General features: G+C 43.6%; 1 protein-coding gene across 8 annotated transcripts in view; it reads right to left on the reverse strand.

Moving 5' to 3' along the window:
- Positions 1 to 12,692, reverse strand: part of FHOD3 (formin homology 2 domain containing 3) — a 488,002-nt gene that overhangs the window by 27,517 nt on the left and 447,793 nt on the right. For all 8 annotated transcript variants that reach the window (NM_001194349.3, XM_001106633.5, XM_077974668.1 and 5 more), the window contains 4 exon segments: positions 2,842 to 3,032; positions 5,806 to 5,967; positions 7,099 to 7,218; positions 9,147 to 9,329. In NM_001194349.3, the coding sequence (NP_001181278.2) occupies positions 2,842 to 3,032; positions 5,806 to 5,967; positions 7,099 to 7,218; positions 9,147 to 9,329 (656 nt within the window).

Here is a 12,692-nt window from a genome sequence, read left to right on the forward strand (position 1 = left end):
TACTTTTTAAAAGAAGACATACATATGACCAACAAGAATACAAAAAAAAAAAGCTCAACATCACTGATCACTAGAGAAATGCAAATCTAAACCACAATGATACACCATCTCACATCAGTCAAAATGGTTACTAAAACGTCAAAAAATAACAGATGTTGGTGAGGTTGTGGGAAAAAAGGAACACTTACACACCGTTGGAGTAAATTAATTCAACCATTGTGGAAAGCAGTATGGTGATTCTTCAAAGAGCTAAAAGCAGAACTTCCATTCGACCCAGCAATCCCATTACTGGGTATATGCCCAGAGGAATATAAATTATTCTACCAGAAAGACACACGCACACGAATGTTCATTGTAGCACTAATCACAATAGCAAAGACATGAAATCAACCTCAATGCCCATCAATAACAGATTGGATAAAGAAAATGTGGTACATATGCACCATGAAACACTATACATCCATAAGAAAGAACGAGATCATGTCTTTTGTGAGAACATGGATGGAGCTGGAGGCCATTATCCTTAGCAAACCAACACAGGAACAGAAAACCAAATATCGCATGCTCTCATTTATAAATAGGAGCTAAATTATAAGAACTTATGGACACAAAGAAGGAAACAACAGACATGGGGTCTACATGAGGGTGGAGGGTGGGAGGAGGGAGAGGAGCAGAAAAGATAACTATTGGATACTGGCCTTAATACCTGGGTGATGAAATAAACTGTACAACAACCCCCCATGACACGAGTTTACCTATGTAACAAACCTAACATGTATCCCTGAATCTAAAATAAAAGTTAAAACAAATGCAGGTTTGAACATCCAAAACAAAATTTTCTTAGCCAGGAAACAGTTTTGAAAACTAGGTTTTACCTAAAGAGACAGCTTTTTGAAACTTTTTTATCTGAAGTCAAAATATAAGTATTTAGGCTCATTTGCATGACTAAGATGATCCCACTGGTTACCAGCTATAAGGCCCTGAACTAGGGTTCTTCTCCTTTCTGTGCCTCAGTTTCTCAATGTGTTAAGTTAAAAAAAAAATCACAGCTGTCCTCAGCTATGATCCTGAGGACTGTTGGTGGGAGAGGGAGGGAAAAACAAGGCACAGTCCTTGGGGCTCTCAGTCCTCCATCTCAATTTCAACAAGAGTCCTGCTTTAATCAGTTCTACATGCAGGGCTCCAGCTAAAGACTTCATTTGAACCCAGGGTGCTACGGTTTAGATAGTTTGGATTGGCCACTTCCTGGTACCACTTCCCTTTAGTCACGCCCCTTTTACTACCCACACCAAAACCACAGTGAACTTCTGGCTCCTCCTGGTCATCCACAATGGGATGTAGACAGGTGAGGCGGGAGCAGCCATCATCTGGGTGACCAGCTTACCAAGGAGAATGGGACAAAGAGAGCAAACACTTTATAGCTTAAGAAATAGACATACCACCAAACTGAGTTTTTAATCTGTCTGGGACAAAATGGTTAACGTAACCAAGCTCAATAGCTTTATAAAATGCTCAAAAAATTACTCCAACTTCATGACATTCCAAATAATAGTTGGTGTTCTCTCTCTCTCTCTCTCCCTCTCTCTCTCTCTCTCTCTCTGTGTGTGTGTGTGTGTGTGTGTGTGTTTTAAATGGGGAATTGCTTGCATAATACAAAGCACAGAGGGCCAAACCAGCTCACATTCCCTGCCTCTTTGATTTCAGTAAGAAATCTGACAAAATCTCTTAAAAGTTCCCTTGAGGAAGGAAGGACAGCCAGAAGGTCTAGATAGAGTACAGTCAGGGAGATTTATAGTTGAACAATTAAATTCCAAACGAACTGATTAACAGATAGTTGTCAACCTGGAGGGAAGATTCTGCTCCTTATTTTTGTCCTGTCCAACATTTAAAAACTACTTGCCATTTTCTCAGTGGTCTGGATGAAGACCCTGGGAGCATGATTATCAAAGCAGAAACTGACACAAGCTGGGAGAGGGTTCACGTGCAGATAAAAGTATCAGGTTTTTAAAAAGTTCTGTATAGGCTTAAGAAAGGTGAAAGAAGGAGATGAGGAAAGAAGGGAAAGGCAGGGAGGGAGGGAGGAAGGAAGAATGGGTGAGGGTCCCTCAACTGTATTCTGTGACAAAGCAAAGGAGAAGAGAGTGGTAGCCATGGTAGGAAAGGCCCTGGCCTGGGAAATTAGAAGATCCAGGTTCTAGTCTTCGGGCTGCCACTGCTTTCTGGTCGCACAGCCCTGGACAGCCATGGGTAGTTCCAGACCCCATTCTCCTTGTGGGAAAAACAAGGTCGGACACCTCACTGCTGTGTCTCCAGGGTCTTCTGGGATCCTGTGACTCTGAGGAGGGCTGGTCTAGAGGACAGTGCTGTGATGGAGCCTGGACCTCACTCAGGTAGGCTGTGGCATAGAGCAGCTGTTGGAGGATCCATTACTGGAGGGTCCTCTGAAGGCCAGCTGCAGATCAGGTAAAAGAGGAACTTTTCTAACAAAGAGAGTTGCCTTGAAAGGGAGTGTCCTCTCTGTAGGTGAAATTCTTCCAGCAGACCCAGAGATGCAGGGTTCAATTTGTTAGGAATCTTACAGATGCAGTTCTTGATAGGTAGGATTTTTGGATCAAATTATTTCTGAGATTCCTTCCAACTTTGAGATTTGATGGCATTATATTATTGTGTAAGAAAAATTAATTAGCCATGAAACTGTTAAATATCCGTATCATCAGTGTACTTGCTATGTACCAAGAATGTGCAAAAATCTGTAAATTTAACCATCAGCTCTTAATTTGCAGCACAAATTTTTCAATATGCCACTGTACTGATTTTCTATAAGTTCCTCAATCCACTTACCTGTTGATTATCCTTCTATGGACAATCTTTAAAATTATAATTCGCTCTGCACAGTCTTTCAGGAACTCTGACATCCGTTGTTTTAAAACCGGTTTCATTTCATGTTTTGCAATTGCCTTGAGGTGATCCCATGAAGCCTTGCATCTTCTCTCCATCTGACATAAATTATCCTGAAGTTGATCAAAGTCAACCTGAAAATCAGAGCGAGAACATTGCAAACACACTGAAACCGCCAGACACCAACCTGAATTGGGAGACCAAACTGCCTCTGGGGAGAAACAAACATCAAAACCAAATTCACATCTTGAAATACAAACATATTTACAGGCTAAAAATTATTCACATGTGTATTTGTCATTATCTTGACATCACATTATTTAGTGATAAAACTGTTCTCCAAATGAACTCAATACATGTGTCACCTTTTTTGGCCATATTTGGAAATAAATCTTTGGGAACTATAAATTAAAACATGATATCAAGGAACCCTAGTACAAGATGAACTAAGATGTCTCATAAATTTTTTTTCAGAGCACTCTTATTCTTCAGCGATAATATTTCTCTTCAAGTTGAGAAATGCACCCTAGTCCGACGAGGATGGCTATGCTATGCTGGGGACCAACTAATGGGCAACCACCTCTCTTCGTGATGATCTCCTTTATAGTGTGAGTGACAAGTTGTTTTATTCACCTACCCACTCACTCATTCCACCAACACTCACGGAGAAACTACACCAGTCTCTAAGCCAGGCACTGAACATAAACACAAATGCTGAATGAGACAACTTCCTGTTCTCAAGGAGGCTGACTGTACACACAGGCGATTCCCAAACTCTGAAGGACACATAGCCCCCACCAGGCCCGTGTGTGTGCCTGTGTGTGGGTGTGAGGGTTGCCAGCAGATGCACCTCACACATGCAAGGGACAGATGTGACAGAGCGCTGGCTGTGAATTCAGGGACGTGCAGACAGGCTGGATTGCCTGAAGGAGGCTGAGATGAGGTTTTCTAAGGTGATGATTTTATAGAATTTCCAGACTAAAAATTACATAAATCAGAGAGATTTTTAGTCATGAAAAAATACATCAGAGGACCACATTTAATAGAGGGATGGGGAAAGAAATTGAGAAGGACGAGAGCGGAGGAAGAAATAGATAAATAAGTGGGTGAGCTGACAGGAGGGGACTGAGGTGGATGGAAAGTAGCTAAGATGGGAAAGGCTGTGTCCAGCAAGCAAAAGCCAGAGCAGCAGGAGGTGCGCGGAGGGTGCGGGGGTTAGGGATGAATGGGAGGTGCGCGGAGGGTGTGGCTGGGGGTGTTGAGCGGGAGGTGCGAGGAGGGTGCGGGGGTGAGGGATGAATGGGAGGTGCGCGGAAGGTGTGGCTGGGGGTGTTGAGCGGGAGGTGCAAGGAGGGTGCGGGTACGGGAATGAGTGCGAGGTACGCGGAGGGTGTGGCGGGGGGCTGAGCGGAAGGTGCGTGGAGGTGAGCAGTGCGCGGAGGTAAGGCGCCACTGACAAGAGGCAATGCGCAGGGCCTGCTGAAGCCCACAGGGGACTTGCTGGAGTGACCTCAGACCTCCAGGCCCATCCTTAGAAAGACAATGTAGGGGAAAGAGTCCGCAAAGATGGATTTTGTGAGAGGATCTGTGGCACCAACAGGATGAAGACACTCAGTGTCGTGTCTGGTGTGAAGCAGGGAGGCGTGCAAGACACCGTATGTACCTGACTTCCTGATGCTATTGCATCAAAAAGAGAAGGCGAGTTTAGGCAGAGCCCATGGGATTCAAGTATGCAGGGTTTCATGGCACTTTGAGGAAAATGATTTGTCTGAAACCAAAGGAATCCTGAGTCCAGATAGGAAAGGCTTTGCTTTCTCATGATACAATGAGGCTTAGAAAAAAATTCTGATAGGCCAGTTCAGGGTCCCCTGCTCGGTGCACCTGGCAGAGGCCAGCCTGCAGCTCTGGAGGTAGGTGGAGGAGGCTCTCGGACACCAGGTCCCCACAAGCCAGGGCTGTGGCAGAAGGCAGACAGAGAGGAAGGGCCCCTTGAAGCAGGCCTCAGCAGCCAACCCACATCCTTCCCCACCTTTGCCCACCACTCTCTCTCTTCCTCTCATGCGGGAGTCCAACACACCCCAGTACTGCCGGCTCTCATGCTCCAGCCAGGGGTGTTTCTAGAAGGTTCCTTCACACTGGCCTGGTTGCTGTACCCTATTTAAGGGTGTCTTTCACCCCTGCCCCCTACCCTAGTGAGTTTCCTGTGCTCCTAAGACCTTCACATCTCCCAGTTCTGGTGTGTTTGGGATCCCTCCAGGGGTTGGTCAGCCTCAGGGACCCCCTGCACTAGAGGCAGCCAGGTGTCCACATACTGCGACTGTCTCTTTTCTAATGAAGCATAAGCTCATGAAGATATTAACTCTGCATTTGCTTTAAGAGCTTACAGCTGAGGGCCAAGGCCATATACTGTTTACAGCCCTATAAAAATGTTCTCTTTGGGTAAGATCATAGGGACTGCCGATCTCTGGTGAGCAGGGGCCGGAAGGGCCCTGTTTTCTGGCTCCACACCTCACTGCAATGTCCTATGGACATCTCAGGAAGAGCCAAATTGCATCTTTTTAACATGGTTGCCCACCTAAGACAAGCTGTGCTGTTTCAGTGTTCTGGAGAATCCACCCTGGTGAGTAACAGTGCTCAACAGTGGACACAGGCTTTAGGAATGGGATGGCAGGCTTGCCTTGCATACCTCAGTAGGAAAGAATCTGACCGAGAACCAGAGATAGGAAAAATATCTTAAAATTCATTAGAAATGCCACAAAACAAATCATATTCACAAACTCTAGAGCAGAGAATGCAGGCGGCACTTGGGCATTTTACTTAATAGGGCACGTGTTCCCCGAGGATGACGGATAAAGACCCCGTGGCTGTGGCGAGACCAGCCCCACTCCTCAGCATCCGCAGACCTACCTTGGCTGACCTGGTGATGGCCCCGATCTCCGAGTACAGATCGGAGCTGTCTGGGAAGTTTTCCACCACCATGGTGCACACGTGGTGGAGAAGCGACTGCTTGTGCACTGTGTCTTTGACTTCTGGAACCTTCTCGAGGTAGCTTAACTCAAACGCTTTGGCCTGTTTTGCAAACATCAATATACAAGACAAGTTTCACGCAGGCTCTTAGAGAACAGCACAGATGGTTAGAATCAATTCCCAGCTGCAGTCGCCCCAACATTCAGTTTCTCTGTGACTGAAGCTCCTGGGGCCACATGCTCCATGAACCAGGGCTGATCACATGTGGGCCAGCCACACTGAGAATGAGGGAGCCTCTAGCCCTTTCCCACCACAGCCATGAGCCATGTCCCAGGGCTCACCCCTAAATCAGGGTGCTGTGGGACTAGGCTCTTACATCTGTTTATCTACTTCCTCCTCCCTTTGCGTGCTGTCACCTACTTCCTGGCCAAAGCTGGGTCAATTTTAAAAAGTTGCTTTTCTTAATAGCTAATGCATGTTGGGCTTAATACCTAGGTGATGGGTTGATAGGTACAGCAAACTACCAGGGCACACATTTACCAGTGTAACAAACCTGCACCTCCTGCAAATGTACCCCGGAACTTAAAAATATTTTTTTAAAGTTGTTTTTCTTTAAGCATCAAAATGCATATAAGCATGAATATTTGAGTGATAAGCTCAGGAAAAAAAAATGGGGCAGAAGAGTTTTCCAATGTCAAATTTGAGAGTAGTTACACTTCATAAAGAATCATGTGTGTGTTTTCTGTTTTCTTATTTGTAGCAAGACACTGGTTGAAATCTTGAGATGGAATCTTGCTCTGTCACCCAGGCTGGAGTGCAGTGGCAAGATCTCAGTTCACTGCAACCTCCACTTTCCAGGTTCAAGCGATTCTCCTGCCTCAGCATCCTGAGTAGCCTGGACTACAGTCACGTGCCGCCATGCCTGGCTAATTTTTTTGTATTTTTAGTAGAGACAGGGTTTCACCATGTCAGTCAGGATGGTCTCGATCTCCTGACCTCGTGATCTCAGCCTCACAAAGTGCTGAGATTACAGGCGTGAGCCACTGCACCCAGCCCAGGCCCTGGTATCTTAAGAACAAAATTCCTTCTAGATTTTCAGCAAGAAGACACAAAAGTCATTTGTTCTACTGTGCTTTGGGGGACCTGAGGTACAACCTTCATCAGCAATTGCTGGGCAGGGATTTTGTGGCAAGGGGGGCGGGGGCTGCAGGATGAGGGATGGGGATGACTTACATTAGTTCCATTTAGAAAGTTTCCAATGGCTAAGAGAGTAGACAGGATAAAGCCCAAGGTTTTATTGTTCTCCAACTGGTCTATTCCTTCCTTCAGATCCAGGAGTGGTTCTGCTACTTCCTTTCAGTTAAAAAAAAATTAGACGATAAAAAATGTACAATTTGGCTTTACTTTGTTCTTTTGACTTTCTGTATAAGGGAACACGTGGTGCTCTCCCCAGCACGAGGCAATCCCCCGCGATGGGCATTGTTCCTAGGTATGGAAACGTGTGGCAGGGAGAGCCTCTACTCCCCAGACCCTGCAGTGGAGACCAAAAGGACCTTGTGCTGGGGTGACAAGGGTTCTGGACTCTCCATTCCTGCCTCAGGGAATGCCCTCCTCTTACTCTCCTTCCTGGCTGTGGCTGACTTCTGGGAAACTCTTCCTTCCCATCTTCCTTCAGCTTCTAGACCACAGTCGTCTTCTTTGCTTTTTCTCGTTCCAGGCAGATTGGCAATGAAAGTTGTGGCCTCGATGTCCCTGAACTGCCCCAGGCCTCCTCCTCCCTTCAAGGCACTCCATGGCTAGCCACCTCTCAGCCTGGGCTGCTCACTAGAAGGCTACTGCCCTCACTACCCCACTGCCTTCATGATCCCCCTCCCTCAGACCTCCAGCCCACCCTGTAACCTCATGGCCTCCATCTCCCCTACCCTCTCTGCTGCTGTTCTGTGGCCCCCACTCCTTTGTCTTGACTGAGGCTCTCCCCCAGACTATATCCCAAAGCCAGGAGATCCAGCTTCAGTTTCTCCAGCCCAAGTCCTGCCAGGCTGACCCAGTGATCTGTTTTCTCCATGATGTTACCTCCCTTAGCTAAAGAAAGTCACCTGAGCACGCTGGCTGGTCTTGTGACCCAGTCATAGCAGTCACCTCAGCAGTCCTAGGTGTCTTTCTCTCTGCTTGACTTCCTGATGAATTCAAATACTGTAGTTCCCTCCTGAAGTCCCCCAAACCCACCACCACCTATCTGGCCCTCAGTATAGGACCTTGCTCTTTCCTTTGCCAGAAGATGGAGACCACATAGCCTCTCCACTTGGCTTTATTTTTTTAGAGATGGGGGTCTCACTCTGTTGCCCAGGCTGGAGTACAGTAAGGCGATTATAGCCCACTACAGCCTTGAACTCCTGGCCCCAAGTGTGGCTCCTGCCACAGCCTCCTGAGTAGCTGGGACTACAAGTGTATGCCACCACACCTGGCTAAGTTTTTAAAATTTTTGTAGAGACAGGGTCTCACTATGATGCTCAGGTTGGTCTTGAACTCCTGACTTCAAGTCACCCTCTTCCCTCAGCCTCCCAAAGTGCTGGGATTACAGGTGTGAGCCACTGCACCTGGCCCACTTGGCCTATAGAATCTCTTCTGGGGACTTCCTCTCAACTAAGATCCCACACAGTTCACTTTCCATCTCTCCCTTTTCTTCTCCACTGGCTCCTTCTGTTCAGCCTGCATCAAACTCCCACTGCCCTATTCCAGAGAGGATGCCCATGTCCTCTGCTTTCTACTCAGGAGGAGCCTCCTCAAGCTTTCTCCATTAAGTCCCCTTTCCTTCTATTCTCCCCCCAAACTCTTGCAATAGGCATCATCTTCAACTTTCTACCAGGGATACTCTCTCAAAGGGACCCAAAGACCTGCTAATTGCCATAGTCACTGGCAGTTTAGGCGATTATCATCAGGTGGAAGGATTATAGGAAATTTATTGTGCTTTTCTGTATTTTCCACATTTTCTATAATGAGAATATAGGACCTGAAAAAAAATTTAACTGTTTTGCTTTGTAATCAATCACCTGGTGCCCACAATCTAGTGTCTGAGGCTGGCACCAGGCAGACACTTTAGAATCAGCCTCCATTGGCCAGCTGCTGATCACCTGGTGTACACACGACCTGCTCATTGTCAACTCACCCTCCACACCCTATGCCAAGAATGACATTTCACTGCCTTAATATTGATCAATGAAAAACTGCCTTTCTCAATCCTGTGGATGTGGGATCAGCTGCCTCTCTTACTGAGAGCTTACCTTTTCTGTAGTTTCATAATCCATTTTGAATGCCCAGAGGTGAAGTCGTGCAGAGAGCTCGCTGATGGAGGAGAGGGTGAGGAGGAACTGCTCTGCACTGCCCAAGGGGATTTCAGGGTTGGCCAGCTGAGCTTCCTGGATTTTCTGCTTCTCCTCGTCGGTGGGAATCATCGTTAGAATTTTCTGGAAATATGAGATGATATATTTTCTCTTAGTGATGGACCCTCCCCTGCCCCTTCAATGTTATAAAATTCATATTATAATTTTCCAACCAGGTAATAGAGGTATCTACAGGTGTTATATTGTCATAAACCGAATATACTTGAAGCAACTTGACCCAAAATTTCAGGGTTTTGCACACAAAGGACATTCTAGGCAAGAAAGGGAGATGGGAGGTGAGAAAAAGATGAAAAACAAGACACAAGATTAGAGAACAGCTCCCCAATTCCCTAGGAAGTAGAGTAAGACATGTCAAAAAATATGCTTTGTAGCACTTCTGGATTAATTTAAAAGCTTACAAAAATGAATCATTTTCAAATAACTCAGATTGACTTTTGTTCATGTGACATTTAACTATTTTAACTGTATTTCAAAACTTACATAGAAATGATAGTACCTTAAGTAATACTAAACTTAAGTCTGATTACAGAAAAAATTATGATGGTATCTAGAAATACAAGCTAATAAAAGAAGTATATCTTTTTACTTCTATTTGTTTCTGGTAAAAATCAATTGTGGAAGGCAGAGAAGGCAAAAAGGCACCAGAATACATACGATTCTCATACACTCAAATTCCTTTGTGATTACATTTTTTAAAGTAAAAATTCTCATGTCTACTCTTACTATTCCTATTGAACATCATATGGAAACCTTAGCCAGGTACATAAAAGAAATAAAAGGCATACAGACTGGAAAGGAAAAAACTGCTCATATACACAGATGTCATAATTGTCTGCATAAAAACTATAAGGAATCTACAAAAAATTTCTAAAACAAAAAAGTGAGTTTAACAATGTATGATATAGGGTCAAAACACAAAAATCCATCTTATTAGCTCGTTATCTGCACATTTATAATAAACTAAGTTTTTAAAAAATGCTATTTGCAATGAAACACATAGGTATAACTCTAACAAATCCTGTTAAGTATCTTTATGCTAGAAACTAGAAAATGCTGATGAAAGCAATCAAAGAAGATAGAAACAATAAATACATGGAGAGACATACTATATTCATGGACTGAAAGACTCAACACAGACAAGATGTTACTTCTTCCAAAATTGATCTATAGATTTAATTCAATTCCAATCAAAACACCAGGATGATTTTTTTGTAGATATATGATGCAGGACAGGTGAGCCCCAAAATTGAGCTTAGCCTGGGATGGTTTTTGGCTTTAACCAGGAAAGAATTCAAGGGCAAACTGGTAGTGATAGACTGAAATTTTTTATTGAACAGTATTGCTTCTTCTGGAGCAGGGCTAACTCCTAGGCAGTGTGCCCAGGGTCAGCAAAGTATGGGCTCTTGGCAACAGTATTTATACTCATGTAAATCTATTTTCAATTATATGCAAATTAAAGGTCAGGTCAACACAAATTGAGGGGTGGGTTGTTTAGAACTTTCTAGGAAAGGGACAGTAAGTTTTGGGTCTTGCCCTGGAAAGGGGTGGTAACTTGTAGGTTGTTGCCATGGCATTTATAAATTGTCATGGCTCTAGTGGGAGTAGCTTATACCTGTGAGCAATGAGGGCAGCTAAGGATTGCTTTTGTCTCCATCTGTGGTTTTCATCAGTTTTTTTGCTTTACCCCATCTGAACCAGATCTTGTTTTGGTCATCAGGGTTGGGACCAGAAAACAAGTCCTGCTGGTCTCCTACCTTATATAGACAAGCTGATTCTAAAAGTTACATGGTAAAGCAGAAGAACTAGAACAACTAAATTTGAAAAAGAGTAATCTTGGAGAAATCATATAACCTGACTTTAATAAATAAAAAGCTATGGTAATTAAGACAGTGTGTCATTGGTAAAAGGATAGACACCTAGATCGATGGGACAGAGTAGACAGTTCAGAACAGGACACACAAATGTGGCCCATTGATTTTGAAAAAGGTACAAGGCAATTCAATACAGACAGGATATTATTTTCATCAAATGGTGTTAGAACAACTAGACTCCATATGCAGAAAAAAGCAACCTCAAGTTAAACCTTACAGTATACATAAACAAACTCAAAATGGATCACAGATCTGAAAATAAAATGGAATACTATGAAACTTTTAGAAGACAACATAGGAGAAAACTTTTATAACCTATGTTAGGCAAAAATTTCTTAGACATGATTCCAAAAAAGAATAAGTTAATAAACCAAACTTCATCCAAATTAAAAACTTTTGCTTTGTGATAGACACTGTTAGAGAATAGAGGACAAGCTGTAGTTCCTCAAAAGATTAAATATAGAATTATCATACAACCCAGCAATTCCATTCTTGGGTATTTATCCTAGAAAAATGGAAACTTACTTTCACACAAACGCATGTACATGAATATTTGTAGTAGCTTTATTCATAACTGCCAAAAACTGGACCAAGCTAAATATTCTTGAGTGGTGAATATACAAATTGTAGTAGATTCCCTGCAATGCAATAGCACTCGGCAATAAAAGGAACAAACTATAGATATATACAATGATTTGAATGAATCTCAAAGGCATCATGATGAGTGAAAGAAGCCAGTCTCAAAAGGTTACATGCTATTTACAGGACATTCTTGAAAAGACAAAACCATAGTGATGGGGAATACATAAGTGGTTACCAGGTTCCAGAGGTGGGTTGAGGGTACAACTACAAAAGGGCAACACAAGAGTTTTGTTGGAAGATGGGACTGTTTTAAATCCTGATTGCAGTGGTCATTGCGTGAATTTATATGCTTTAAAACTCACAGAACCATATACCAAAAAGTCGACTGTACTCTGTATTAGTTCAAAAACTAAGAAAATAAATAACAAAATGAGAAACAGGACTCTTGACACCACAGTCCCTACTTATGCAGATGTTTACACAAGTGTGCATCAGGATGTATCTGGCTGGGATAGATGTAGTCCTGGGCTTGATGAGGGTGTTAACAGGCAGGACTGCCTTAGTTTATCAGAAACCAATGATGCAAAACTGCATTGCAGTTGTGCATTCAGGCTGTAGTCAATGTAAAGTTATCAAAGGTGAGCCTGAGACACCTCCCTTTCCAACTTTCCCTTCACTGGCTCTCCAATCACTGAGGCTTTGGGTGGAATTTGAGCATCTGGAGAGATATGTGGTGGCAGTGCTCCTTGCTTTCCCACAACCTGGCACATGTCCCACCTGTTCACGCAGATAGCGTTAAGAGATAGCCAAGACACTTCAAGCAGATGTTGCCTCTTTAAAAACATGCATGATTTAAACTCAATTAGTTTTCTAAATAAATGCTTCACTAAAATTTGTATTTTAATTTCCTTAGCGCTGCCATTGTTTTTGGCATGACCAAAATTCCAAAATGAAAAACTGTCAACACTTTGTA

Source organism: Macaca mulatta, chromosome 18, assembly GCF_049350105.2.
Source record: "Macaca mulatta isolate MMU2019108-1 chromosome 18, T2T-MMU8v2.0, whole genome shotgun sequence".
Classification (NCBI taxonomy): domain Eukaryota; kingdom Metazoa; phylum Chordata; class Mammalia; order Primates; family Cercopithecidae; genus Macaca; species Macaca mulatta.